Source organism: Kogia breviceps, chromosome 3 (genome assembly GCF_026419965.1).
Source record: "Kogia breviceps isolate mKogBre1 chromosome 3, mKogBre1 haplotype 1, whole genome shotgun sequence".
NCBI lineage: Eukaryota > Metazoa > Chordata > Mammalia > Artiodactyla > Physeteridae > Kogia > Kogia breviceps.
In genome coordinates this window covers 75,252,051-75,263,550 of record NC_081312.1, presented here as the reverse complement: position 1 = coordinate 75,263,550, position 11,500 = coordinate 75,252,051, and the positions used below count along the sequence as shown (strand labels likewise).

Genomic DNA, 11,500 nt, shown 5'->3' with positions numbered 1-11,500 from the left:
CCCTAAATGTGGAATTTCTGTTCTCAAGAGTCATTTCCAATATGAAACTCTAAGTGGTGGAGAATAAAGACTAAGGACCAAAGGTAATCAGATTAATTTGCCTAAAACCAATTCACCTAGAGACAGTTTCAAATAAGTATTTATCAAATGTGCAGCATTTCAAAAAGATTTAGATTCACCCTTTCACTTTTCATTGCTGTTGTGTGTACACCTTTGTTAGTCAACTGAGTATGCCACATGCCTGTTTATTTGTTGAGACTATATTGGCCTTTTAACAGCAGGAATGTAGTAGACAGACCAAGACATCAAAATCACATTGAGCTTTGTTAGTTTTCAAAGCATCTAATTTGGAAAAGAATATTGGGTTAAGAAACACAAAAAATGATATACAAAATGTCTGTACCAATTCTATTTATTGCTGGAAACTTAAAAAAAAAGTTTGAAAAGTAGGAAACAGAAAAAGATATCCATAAAGGTAGGAAGCAATCTCATCATTTACAAAGTGCTGCAAATTTGATAAATTTATGCTGCTGATAACTCAGGGGCACTCTTAGATGAAAAGATATAAATCCTTGAGATACCCAAGCATGACAAAAAAGAACAGAACAACTAAATGGCTATAAAAATACCCAAAAGGGAACTCAGCTTTTGGCAAACTGGTCATCAAGTGAACATTAAGTAAACAAGTTTTTTAGTGGATTGGTTTTAAGAGATCTAGCCAAACTGATCAGAACCAAGTGAAAGTGTTTTGCCTCTCTGGCTCCTGGAACCTCAGAGTTTGGGAGCTGTGGTGGATATAACTCTGGTTTCCTCTGAGGCAGCAGGTCTGGAGAGCTGAACTTCTACTGATGAACCAAGTGTAAGAGTCCCCTGACGAGAGAGAGAGAGAGAAAGAAAGAGAGAGAGTGATTGTGTGTGTGTGTACCCACAAATGTATACTAGATACAGACTAGAATCAGACCTTTAGAAAATACTGAAACCCGCCTGTGTGTGCCTATTATGTGCTACAGCACAGGCTGCACACCTGGAAAAGCCAGTCACCCACATAATGGCAACTGGAGGGCTCCTCCTCCACAATCCATTTGGAATGTCTTGATCTGTGGGTCTCTGGCCCTTGGGGCCCTCCCTAGAGGACTCTTCTGCCAGGGCTACAGAGTGCCTTCCTTTCCTTGGCTAGCCTCAGAGGGGTCCACTGGCCAGAGGAATTTGTCAATGGTGGTGATGGCAGCGGTAGTGATTGCATCTCAGATATACTGGGTTGGCCAAAAAGTTCATTTGATGTTTTCCGTGAGTTGGCTCTAGTAGCGCTTAGTTGTCTTTAACTTCATTTGAAACAATTTTGTTAGATTGTATTGTGACAGCTATCATATCAGTGTGCATTTAAAAAAAAAAACTTATAAAAATTGGTGTATTTTTTGTGTAGCCACTTTAATAGTGAAGATGGAAGAAAAAAGGAACATTTTCGGCATATTATGCTTTATTATTTCAAGGAAGGTAAAATCACAACTGAAACGCAAAAAAAGATTTGTGCAGTGTATGGAGAAGGTGCTGTGACTGATCGAACGTGTCAAAAGTGGTTTGTGAAGTTTCATGCTGGAGATTTCTCGCTGGACGATGCTCCACGGTTGGGTAGACCAGTTGAAGTTGGTAGCAATCAAATCAAGACATTAACTGAGAACAATCAACGAGGGAGACGGCTGACATACTCAAAATATCCAGATCAAGTGCTGAAAATCATTTGCACCAGCTTGGTTATGTAAATCGCTTTGATGTTTCGGTTCCACCTAAGTTAAGCGAAAAGAAAATGTTCTTGAACATATTTCTGCAGGCGATTCTCCACTGAAATGTAACAAAAATGTTCCGTTTTTAAAACAAATTGTGACGGGTGATGAAAAATAGATACTGTACAATACCGTGGAATGGAAGAGATCGTGGTGCAAGCGAAATGAACATCACCAACCACACCAAAGGCCGATCTTCATCCAAAGAAGGTGATGTTGCGTATATAGTGGGATTGGAAGGGAGTCCTTTACTACGAGCTCCTTCCAGAAAACCAAATGATAAATTCCAACAAGTACTGCTCCCAATTAGACCAACTGAAAGCAGCGCTCGATGAAAAGCATCCAGAATCAGTCAACAGAAAATGCATAATCGTCCATCAGGAGAACGCAAGACCGCGTGTTTCTTTGATGACCTGGCAAAAACTGTTGTTAACAGCTTGGCTGGGAAGTTCTGATTCATCCGCTGTATTCACCAGACAATGCACCTTTAAATTTCCATTTATTTCGGTCTTTACAAAATTCTCTTAATGGAAACAATTTCAATTCCCTGGAAGACTGTAAAAGGCACCTGGAACAGTTCTTTGCTCAAAAAGATAAAAAGTTTTGGGACGATGGAATTATGAAGTTGCCTGAAAAATGGTAGAAGGTAGTGGAACAAAACAGTGATTACACTGTCCAATAAAGTTCTTGGTGAAAATGAAAAATGTGTCTTTTACTTTTACTTAAAAACCGAAGGAACTTTTTGGCCGACCCAATAATTGGCAGGGGGCTGTCGGGCATTGAGCCGCTGCATGTGACAGCCGTGGCAGAGCAAGTGCCCATCCAGAGGGAAGCAGCAGCAGCCTTCCTCGTCACTCAGCTGCATCCGGCAGTCCTAGGGAAGAAGGACACCTAGTTTACCTCAGTCCAGGAACCGGGGACATCGTGGAAGTCGGCCGTGCTGGGCACTAGACTCCCAGTGACTGGGAAAAAGGGGGTGGGGTTGGAGGGGGATGAACTCCCAAAAGAGAAACCTGAGAAAATACCTCAGCTGGACGCCAGGTGTCGCTGCTACAGCAGAAATAATGAGACAGGCTCCCATTTCCAGCTGTTACCAGGAGTCCCTAGTTTTGGGAGTCTTGACTCTGGGGAAGCCAGATTTAGAAAGGACTAAACGACCACACCCAGAGAGAGTGGCTGAAGGACGCGAAAGAGACTGGAGATGGGTCAGAGCACCTTCCTGGTTTCCTGTATCCTAGACCTCTCCTATAGACTCTGGCAGTTCTAGGACTTCACTCCCCCAGCCCCCTTCTAGCTCTCCTCTGGGAGCCCGGGTGCCCAACACTCACCTCACAGTGGTAGCACTCAAAGTGATAATCTCGGTCCATGGATATCACCCTCACAATGTCCTCACAGCCCTGAAATAATGCACACCCACATGGGCATGAGATAACCCAACTCTCCGCTCCCCCACCAGCCCCCCTTCCAATGGGAAGATCATACAGAGGCCTCCAGAGCCTCTCTGCCACAGTCTGCAGCTTTGAGGTGGCCTCTGCAAACCCTGTGGGAACTTTCCCCCTCTCCTTCCTTGGCACTGCCTCCAGGAAGGCATGTCCCCTCATGGAGCCTCCCCTCTGTCCAGGGGCTCAGGCCTTACGGAGGGAAAGGAAAGAGGCGGCTGCATCAATAAAGTAAGCTAAGCCGGGGACGAGGAGACCCAATAGGGCCTGGTTCCTCATGGGCTTTTGGCTTCTCTCTCTTGGCACACACAGCGTAAATCATTTCTGACCCCTTCCTACCGGCCCTGAGGATTCTTCCCACCTTTTTCCAGCCCCTACATCTGGGGGCTGGTGACCTTGACTTCAGAGAAAGTCTCCTTCTCTGGACTGGGAGAAAAGAGATGAAGCCTGGGTCCAGCAAGGCTGTCAGACAAGTCCAGGCCCGGATGTTGGGGTCAGGGTGATGACCCAGAGAGCAGAGTCACACGGGAATCTTCGCGGAGTACATTCCTCAGCACCACTGCCTCCCAGGGGAGGCCAGGCGGCATGTCCCCAGTCCCTCCCCAGAGGCAGCAGCACTGGCTGCCCTGCAGGAGAACACAGACATACTGACCTCTGAGGGGAGGATGGGTTGGCCACAGGCCGCACACTTAGGAGCGTAATTCCTGAAAGAGAGAGGACAGAGGGGAGCTGAGGCGGGGGACTCCCTGAGCCCAGGTCCACACCACACCCCAGGCAGGGGACTCACTTGTGGTAGTCGGTGACACAGTACACCTGGTTGGAGAAGTCCACAGTGAAGGGGATGCCGTCCAGGCACTTGTTGCAAACGATGCATCGGAAGCAGCCTGGGTGATAGGACTTTCCCATTGCCTGGAGGATCTGGCTCGTGGGGCAGGAGGAGAATCAGTCTCTGCTCTCCAGCTACCGAAGACATTCCCTGCTGCTCCCACTAACCTCATCTGAGCCCCTGCTCTCGTCCTAGAACAATGCTGTGTAATCTGGGAGGACCAAGGAGTCTTAATATGGAGGCAGAAACCCTGAAAAAGGTCTTAGGGAGCATCCAGGCCAGTGTTTCTCAGACTTGGCTGCATATCAGGGTCACCCAGGGAGGTTTTTAAGCCCATCAATGCCTGGGTCCCACCCAGCAGTATTCACCACAGTCTTTGGTGATGACCCAGCATTGGTATCTTCTTTACTTCTTCCCAGGTGATCTGCTAGGCTGCCAGGGCTGTGAACCACTGATCCAACCCAACTCCTCGTTACAGAAAAGAAAACTGAGCTTCAACTGATCCCAGCCAGTAGCAGAAAGGGGATTAAGCCTCAGGACCCCACACTCCTGGCTCAGGTGGAGAGCCGGGCTGTGCCTGCAGAGTTAGGGAGTTAGAGATCACAGGAGCCTGGGGTGGCAGGCAGAGGAGTCGACTTGATCCCATAGGCAAAGAGAAGCCACTGTAAACAGCGGTTCTGGGGAAGAATGGGATGCAAGTAGTTGCTGATAGGTTTCCTCCCCCCACCTTTTCTCAGTATCCATTTAGTTCATGATTACACCCCTCGGCCCCTCAGCCTCACAGTCTCAGCTGAAGACACTGTGCTTACCTTCTCCAAAATCAAGTGACCACAGACACAGCATTTCTCAGCTGCCTCCTGAAACCCTGAAAACTAGGAGGAGAAGACCAAGGGAGGATGTTATGGGCCGAGAATGACCTGATGGGTGGAACCCCAGTGGGCCACAGAGAAAGGGGTGGGAGCCAATTCCAGGCCCAGGGGACCCCTCACTCACCAGATAATCTTCCTCACAGTACACAGAGCCGTTGACGCTGTAGAAAGCCTTGCAGCGCAAAGTTCGCCCTAGAAGCAGTAGACAAGGGGCTGGAGCCTCTCCCAGAGTCCAGGCACAGGGTGTCCCCGCCACGGAATAACTGCTCTCCGGTGTTTCATGATGCGTTTAAATCTGTATTTCAGTGCTTGTCCTCCTAACTGCTGTCTGTCCCGTCTCCCCACACAAATACCCCATCTGATGCAATTCCAATTTGTTTAGTCTCACTCCTGCCAATTCCCCACTCCTTTGCTGGCTGCTCCTCCAGCTCCTGCCCCCTCAACAGTTTTCTGTGACCCTGCTTTAAAGGGGTGCCGCCTTCTCCAGTGCCTGTGCTTGCTCGGGGAGCCACCTGGGAAAGCAAAGCCAACCACAGGCTGGGGGACAAGGTCAAGGGGCTCTGAACACGGGGCCCTACAATGCGCTCAGAGATAATCACACTGTCATGGACTTTGCCCTCTGGGACTTTTCAACCCAGGAGCTTCTGCACAGCTCTCCTGTTCTCCTAGCCCTGTCTGTCTCCCAGGGATAGGCTCCATGGAGGTCAGGACATACTGGAACTACTGCTGGGGACAAAGTGCTTTGTTTGGGAGCAAAGTCGGTCCCCTTTCCTGCTGCACTAGGCTGCTTCCCCAAGCTTAGAGGGATCCAGAGTCTCCGGGGTCAGAAGCAGCCCAGGATCTTCTGCAAGCAGACAAGGCGGGACCGCTCCCCATGAAACCAACACCCAGGAACTGCTCCAGGGTGTCTAAATTATCAGGGATGAGGAGGAAGGAGACAAGGGCGGAGAATGGGCAAGTTTCCCACCTCTGCCCTCTTTCTCATCAAAATCTCCACTTCCAGCTCTGCCCAGTGGTTTAGAAAACTTGACTTAGAAACTTATGAGACACAAGGGAGTAGAGAGAGGGAAAGAGACATTCCCAGAAGAGGCTCTATAAACAGAAGGACAAACAGATAGATGAACCTAAAGGGAGTCAGGCAGGGGCTGGGAGTGGCTGGAGTCAGACAGGCAGAGATAGGAAGTTAAAGGTCCAGCAAAGGAATCAGAGTGGGTAAGCAGGGGGGCTGGGTAATGAGGGAGGTGAGGGAAAGGCTGGGGAGTTGAGGCCGCTGGGAGCACCCCCTGCTCCAGGGCGGCCTCCTGAGCTAACAGCAGCGGGCATTCCTGGAGCGTGATGTCATCAGCTTGGCATGGCCCGGTGGCCTGCACTCCAGCGAGGTGGCTGAACTCTGACCAGCCGAGAGAAAACCCCCCTCTCCACTCCCCCACAGCTCCCCGCTCCCACCCCACCCTCCCCACATTCCAGTCTTTCACTGTCGCCCCAGGCAACTCTGCTGCCCAAGACCAAGCCCCTCCAAGGAGAGGCCGGAGGGCTGGGAGGGAGTCCAGGCTGGGCAAGCAGGAAGGCAGAAGAAAGAGGGAGGAACAGAGAGGAGGAAAGAGGCTCAGCAGAGGGAGGGCTGACCTCAGCAAGGGGCGCCAACATGGGGGCGGGCGGGAGAGAGCCAGGTAGAGCACAGAGAAGAGAAGCAAGAGAGAAGGTGGGGGCCAGACTAGCAAATGGAGAGGCACAAGCCCTGCTTTCCCTAGGCACTTGTGAGTGTGTATGTGCAAGGAGTGCTTGAGGCTTCAGGCCCTGGTCCAGAAGGTCTGGGGGCTGCACTCACCACAGGAGCAGCAGACAAAGCACTGGGTATGGTAGAGGCTGTCCAGGGCCTGGCAGGCGTTGCTCTGCCCATAGATGCCTTTGTTGCACTTGATACAGGTGCCTGAGAGGAGAGAAGAGGTTGTCAACATCATAGCACACTCCCCCAGCTCAAAACCAGGGATTCCTCATCTTTCCTGATGGCAAAGGACCACCAGTCACAGCCTCCTTTTGACGGGCTCCCTTTTGGGAAGAGAGAGTTCATGGGATGCAGCAAGGTTTTGGCTGGGCAGATTTATTCTTGTTTACTGACAAATCAACAGACATTTTCTGAACATCTATTTAGTGACTCGCAACAATATTGTGCCCAATACTGTGGAAAATTGGAGAAACTCAAAGATATGGTCCCTGGACTTCAGATGCTTTGTTTCTGTTGGGGAGAAAAGACTAATCAGGCAAGATATGATCCCCATTGCACTGTGTGGGACAGTCAGAGATGTGAGTCCATAAGGGCCCAGCAGCAGACTGGAAAAAACTTCCTAGTGAAAGCATGCCAGGCCCAGAAAGCCTCTCCAGGACCTCGGCTTCCCCATCTGTCAAATGAACTGCCATCCAGCTACAGAATGACTTCTGCTCTGTACCCCTAGGCTTCCAAGGCTGGAAAAAAGGATCTGGCTCAGCAGAGGGCCCTGTGCAGAGGGGACCATGTGAGTGTGACTCCTCTGGGGAGGTGGCTGCTAAGAATGCAGGGTGTGTTCCAAGGATTGAGGGTTGCAGAGAAAGGGGGGGGAAGGGTGGCAGAACCCCTAATGTCTCCCTGTCATCTTCTATCATAGGAGGAACAGAACCAAACTGCTCTTCCCTGACATCTTCCCTAAAATACATAACACCTGGCTCTGGCACCCACCTTTCCTGGGTGTGTTCTTCCCTCCTTCCACTCCCCAATTCCAGGCCCATGAGTGAGGGCTAGGGCCTGTCTTTGGGGAACAGATCCCAACGGGCCCGTCTCACCCCGCCCCACCTCTCCCCCTCGGCACACTGCCACACTCCTTGCCTGTTGGGGCCCATCCAGTCTTTGCCCAGGGGCTTGGGAGCCCGTGCAGCAACTGCAGTGACTGATGGGCCCAGGCCTGTCCTGCTCCCACCCTCTGGCAGCTGGGCAAGGCTGTAGCCAAGGAAGAGGGCCCCTACTAGGAGCAGGAGTAGGAGGGTACAGTCAGGCTGGGCGTTCTGTCAGAGGAGGCAACCTGACCCCTAGGGAGAGAAGCACCCCTCCCCCCGCACCGGGGTCAAAATGTGGCTTCCCCAGGGGAGGGGAGTTCTGCCCCAACATTGCCATGCCAGGGGGCCCTGTCAGAGCCATTTCTTTGGTAGGCCTTGGACATTACGGGAAGACAAGACCCAACTGCTCAGGCATGTCCGCCTCACCTCCTCTAACCCAGCATATCCACTCCTCGGTTTTTCCTGCCATTTTACTGCACTCTCCCAGCTCCTTTCTTCCTTCTGGTTCTGATGGCTTAGCCGAGAAGACTTCTCTCCACCCATCAGCCACTTCTCCCCAGCCTCAAAAGGAAACTGCTAAAAGGATCCTGTCACTTAGTTTCCCTTGACCAAAGCATCATCTGCTCTGGCTTTTCCTCTCTCAGGTGGGGGCGGGGCGGGGGGGAAACGGGGGGAGGTTGGAGTTGAACTAGCCTGCAGCCCTGCTACCTCTGAACCTCCTCCCCTGGCTGGGTTCCTCTCTCTATTTACATTTCTAGCCACAGTGCTCTAGAGCATGGGGTCCGGGGCAGGAACATGGATGGTGAGAAAGGTGAAAAGATGCTGGGAACACTGAAAAGGCCCACAGACCTAGGGGCGGGCCCTCCACTTCTTTCTGTACTTCCTATCACAATCAGATTAGCATTTTTTAATATAGTGAAGTGGTGCCTGTGGATCTTGGCTAAAAGATCGTTCAAGACACCAATATCCCCTCCCATAGCCGAGACATATATAATCAATTAACACTTCCTGAAGATAATTGCGTCTGGGAGAGAGGCGACGAACACGTTTCTATAGCAGCAGGAAATAAGGGGCTACTTCGTGCCTGAATTGTGAGCGGGTTATGGCCAGAACTGAAGCCCGAGTTATTTCTGGCAGCTACACACGGTCGCCATCCATCCAGGGGTGATGTTGTCCCGGTGGTCAAGGCTTCTGCCCTGACTTCCAGAGGATGGGGAAAACAGAAGCTGACACCACCGGGTCTCGGCTTAAATGCCCACCCACGCACGGAGCCAGCAGGACTGGGGCCAGACAGCAGTAGGGTCCCTCTTTCCGTCCCAGGGCTTTCTTCCTCCCCCCGGGCTCCATTTCCCCAACCGCGGCCACAGCTCCGCGCGTGTTAGGAAGCAGCTCCCCCACCCCCTGCACCCCACCTCCGCCCAGTGCCGCGCGGACGGCCCCGCCCGCGGGCACCTGGAGCGCCCGGGCAGGAGCCGGCACGCACGCGGCCCGCCCGCCCCGCCCCCCCACCCGCGCATTCCCCGAATTCCTGCGGGCGGAGCCTGGGCCCGGCTGGGGGCGCGGCGCGCAGGAGCCTGCAGGGGCAAAGCCGCCGAGGGGGGAGCAAGATGGGGGGGATGCTCTCCCAGCCCCACTTGGTTCCCCTCAACAAGGCCTCCTACCGCGAAAAACCCAGGCTCTAAAGCTGAGGAACTGGGATTCACGAGATCATCAGGGGGGTTGAATTTAGCAGGAATAAGGTGCCCATGGTCCATCTGAAACCCAGTGGGAAGGGGAAATTCCTCTTGCCTCTTTCCTAGCCCCGCGTCTCTGCCACCGACTAACCAGCGCCCGCCGTCGGGGCAGTGGGGAACCGAATGCGGTGACGGGTCTCTTCCCGTCCCTAACCACTCCTCTCACTCACCAAAGTAGTCCTCTCTGGACTCCGGCTCCCGCATCCGGGCCCGGGCGGCCTCTGGAACGAACGCACCTGGCGGCTCCTCGAGACCTGACGGCTCAATCCCCGAGGGTTCCCCGCGGGCGCCGGCTTCTCGCCCACCTGTGCCCACCGTCAGGCGCAGCAGCGCTGTTAGTTCATCTTGGTATCGGGCGCCCGCGGCGCAGTCCCCATAGCCAGTCACCGAGTGTCGTCCGGGTTGCGCCCCTCGTCTCTCCAAGGGCCCTGCCGCTCCCACTCCGGCCCCGGCTAGAGCTCCCGGGCTGCCCAGAGCTGGGGGATACGAGTGGCGGCTTTCCTGGCAGCCGAACCCCGCGGGCCGATGAGCGCACAGTCGGTCCAGGGCAGCGTGGAGCTCGGGGTAGGCGGACGGCACCCCTCCAGAGGAATAGCCCGCCGGAACCCCGGCCAGAGGTGGGCCAAACAGGCATGGCCCGGCGGGCAGGGGGCTGCCGTGGCGCTGGTCGTAGCCCATGCTGATGCCGCTGGTACGGTTGCTGCAGGGTCGGCTACCTCCTGCTCCACCAGCCCCCGCCCCATCCAGCAGCAGACTGCCCCGGGGGCTGGACGGCTTGCTCGCGTCGCTGGCTGAGCTACTGGCGAAACTGGAGCGGGGGCTTAGGGCTGGGGCCGTCTCCAGCCGAAAGTCGGGGGTCAAAGACTGAGGTAGAGGCAAGGCCCGGGTGGGAGGCGGCCCCCCGGGAAAGGAGCCTTCGTAGCGCGGCGCCTCAAAGGAGCCGCGAGGGTTCCGCTCAGCGTCCAGGGGGCCTTGCTCCCGGGCTGGCTCCAACGGCTCATCCCCAGGTCCCCCAGTAGCTCCACGGGGCCCTGATTTCCTAGGTCCCCCCAACCCACTCAGGCGCCCCTTGCCCGGCCCGGGGGTCCCATCAGACCCAGACCTGCTAGATTCACCCTTTCTGCGGCCGAACTTGGCGCTGCCGGAGTCCGAGAGTCTTAACTTCTCCAGCAGGCGACTGGCTTTCTCCCCTAACCGCTCCATGCCCTCGGGCCTGGGGCCTCCAGCCCCCTCCCCGCCCGGCACCCTGCAGCGTCTCGGCGGCCGCTTCTCTTTCCCTGCGGCCGGACTTCGCTTCCCCAGGGGCACAGGATAGGCACAGGGGTTTAGCGGGCGCCCCGGATGCCCGGCGCCAAGAATCCCGCAGCATCCCCCAGCGAGAGGGGTTGCGTCCCCCCGCGCATCAGGGGTTAAGCGGGGCTAGAAGTGCCTGCGGCCGCGGCTTTCCGGTCCGCAGGTCTATCTGTTCACGCGTCGACTCGCCCGGCAGACCCACTCTCCCAGGCCCCCGCCCCCCTCGCTCACACACTCAGCACCGACCCAACTTCTCTCCCAAACTTTTGTCTGCCTGGCCGGATCTACTTTCCCGGAGGGGCGGAGCGCCGTGTGCGAGACGAACGGGGGTGTTGGCGCAGGAATCTGGTGCGCCGGAAAGGGGGGGTGGCGGGTGTTGGTGCTAAGTGTCTTGGAGCTGGAGATCCGCCGACTGTAGGCGAAAGGAGGGCGCGGGGCAGTTTGGACAGTTGCTACTACATCACTCAAGAATTGGGACATGAAAAAGTGGGGGAGGGGGAGGGGAACTCTTTGTTTGCAGTTGGAATGCGCGGAGGGGCACGGTGGAATGTCGCGATTCAGAACGGGGCGACGCGAGGCATGTTCTGCGCAAACACCGTGACTTTGTTCCTAGTGTGGGGACTGTGGGAGAGATGAGAAGGGACTGATACAGAAGTAGTGAGACAGGGAGAGAGAAGAAAGGTAGATACATAAAGAGGTTCCGAGACGCATAAGAGCCCAGAAAGACGAGGAAGCCCTTATAGAGAGGTGG

General features: G+C 54.4%; 1 protein-coding gene across 2 annotated transcripts; it reads right to left on the bottom strand.

Moving 5' to 3' along the window:
- Positions 1-1,459: 1,459 nt before the first annotated feature.
- AJUBA (ajuba LIM protein) lies at positions 1,460-11,042 on the bottom strand. 2 transcript variants are annotated; one of them, XR_010839630.1, is made up of 9 exons: positions 9,627-11,035; positions 6,744-6,845; positions 5,040-5,107; positions 4,856-4,918; positions 4,008-4,138; positions 3,873-3,924; positions 3,110-3,178; positions 1,914-2,655; positions 1,460-1,784 (listed from the first exon to the last, which is right to left on the bottom strand). XR_010839630.1 is itself a non-coding variant. In XM_059058723.2 (8 exons), exons 1-8 carry the CDS (start codon positions 10,657-10,659, stop codon positions 2,500-2,502), a joined length of 1,674 nt encoding a protein of 557 aa, XP_058914706.1. In that variant the 5' UTR covers positions 10,660-11,042; the 3' UTR covers positions 1,460-2,499. The 2 variants fall into 2 exon arrangements, 1 of the variants encoding a protein (XP_058914706.1); XM_059058723.2 differs by having other exon boundaries at positions 1,460-2,655; positions 9,627-11,042.
- Between the last annotated feature and the right edge of the window lie 458 nt (positions 11,043-11,500).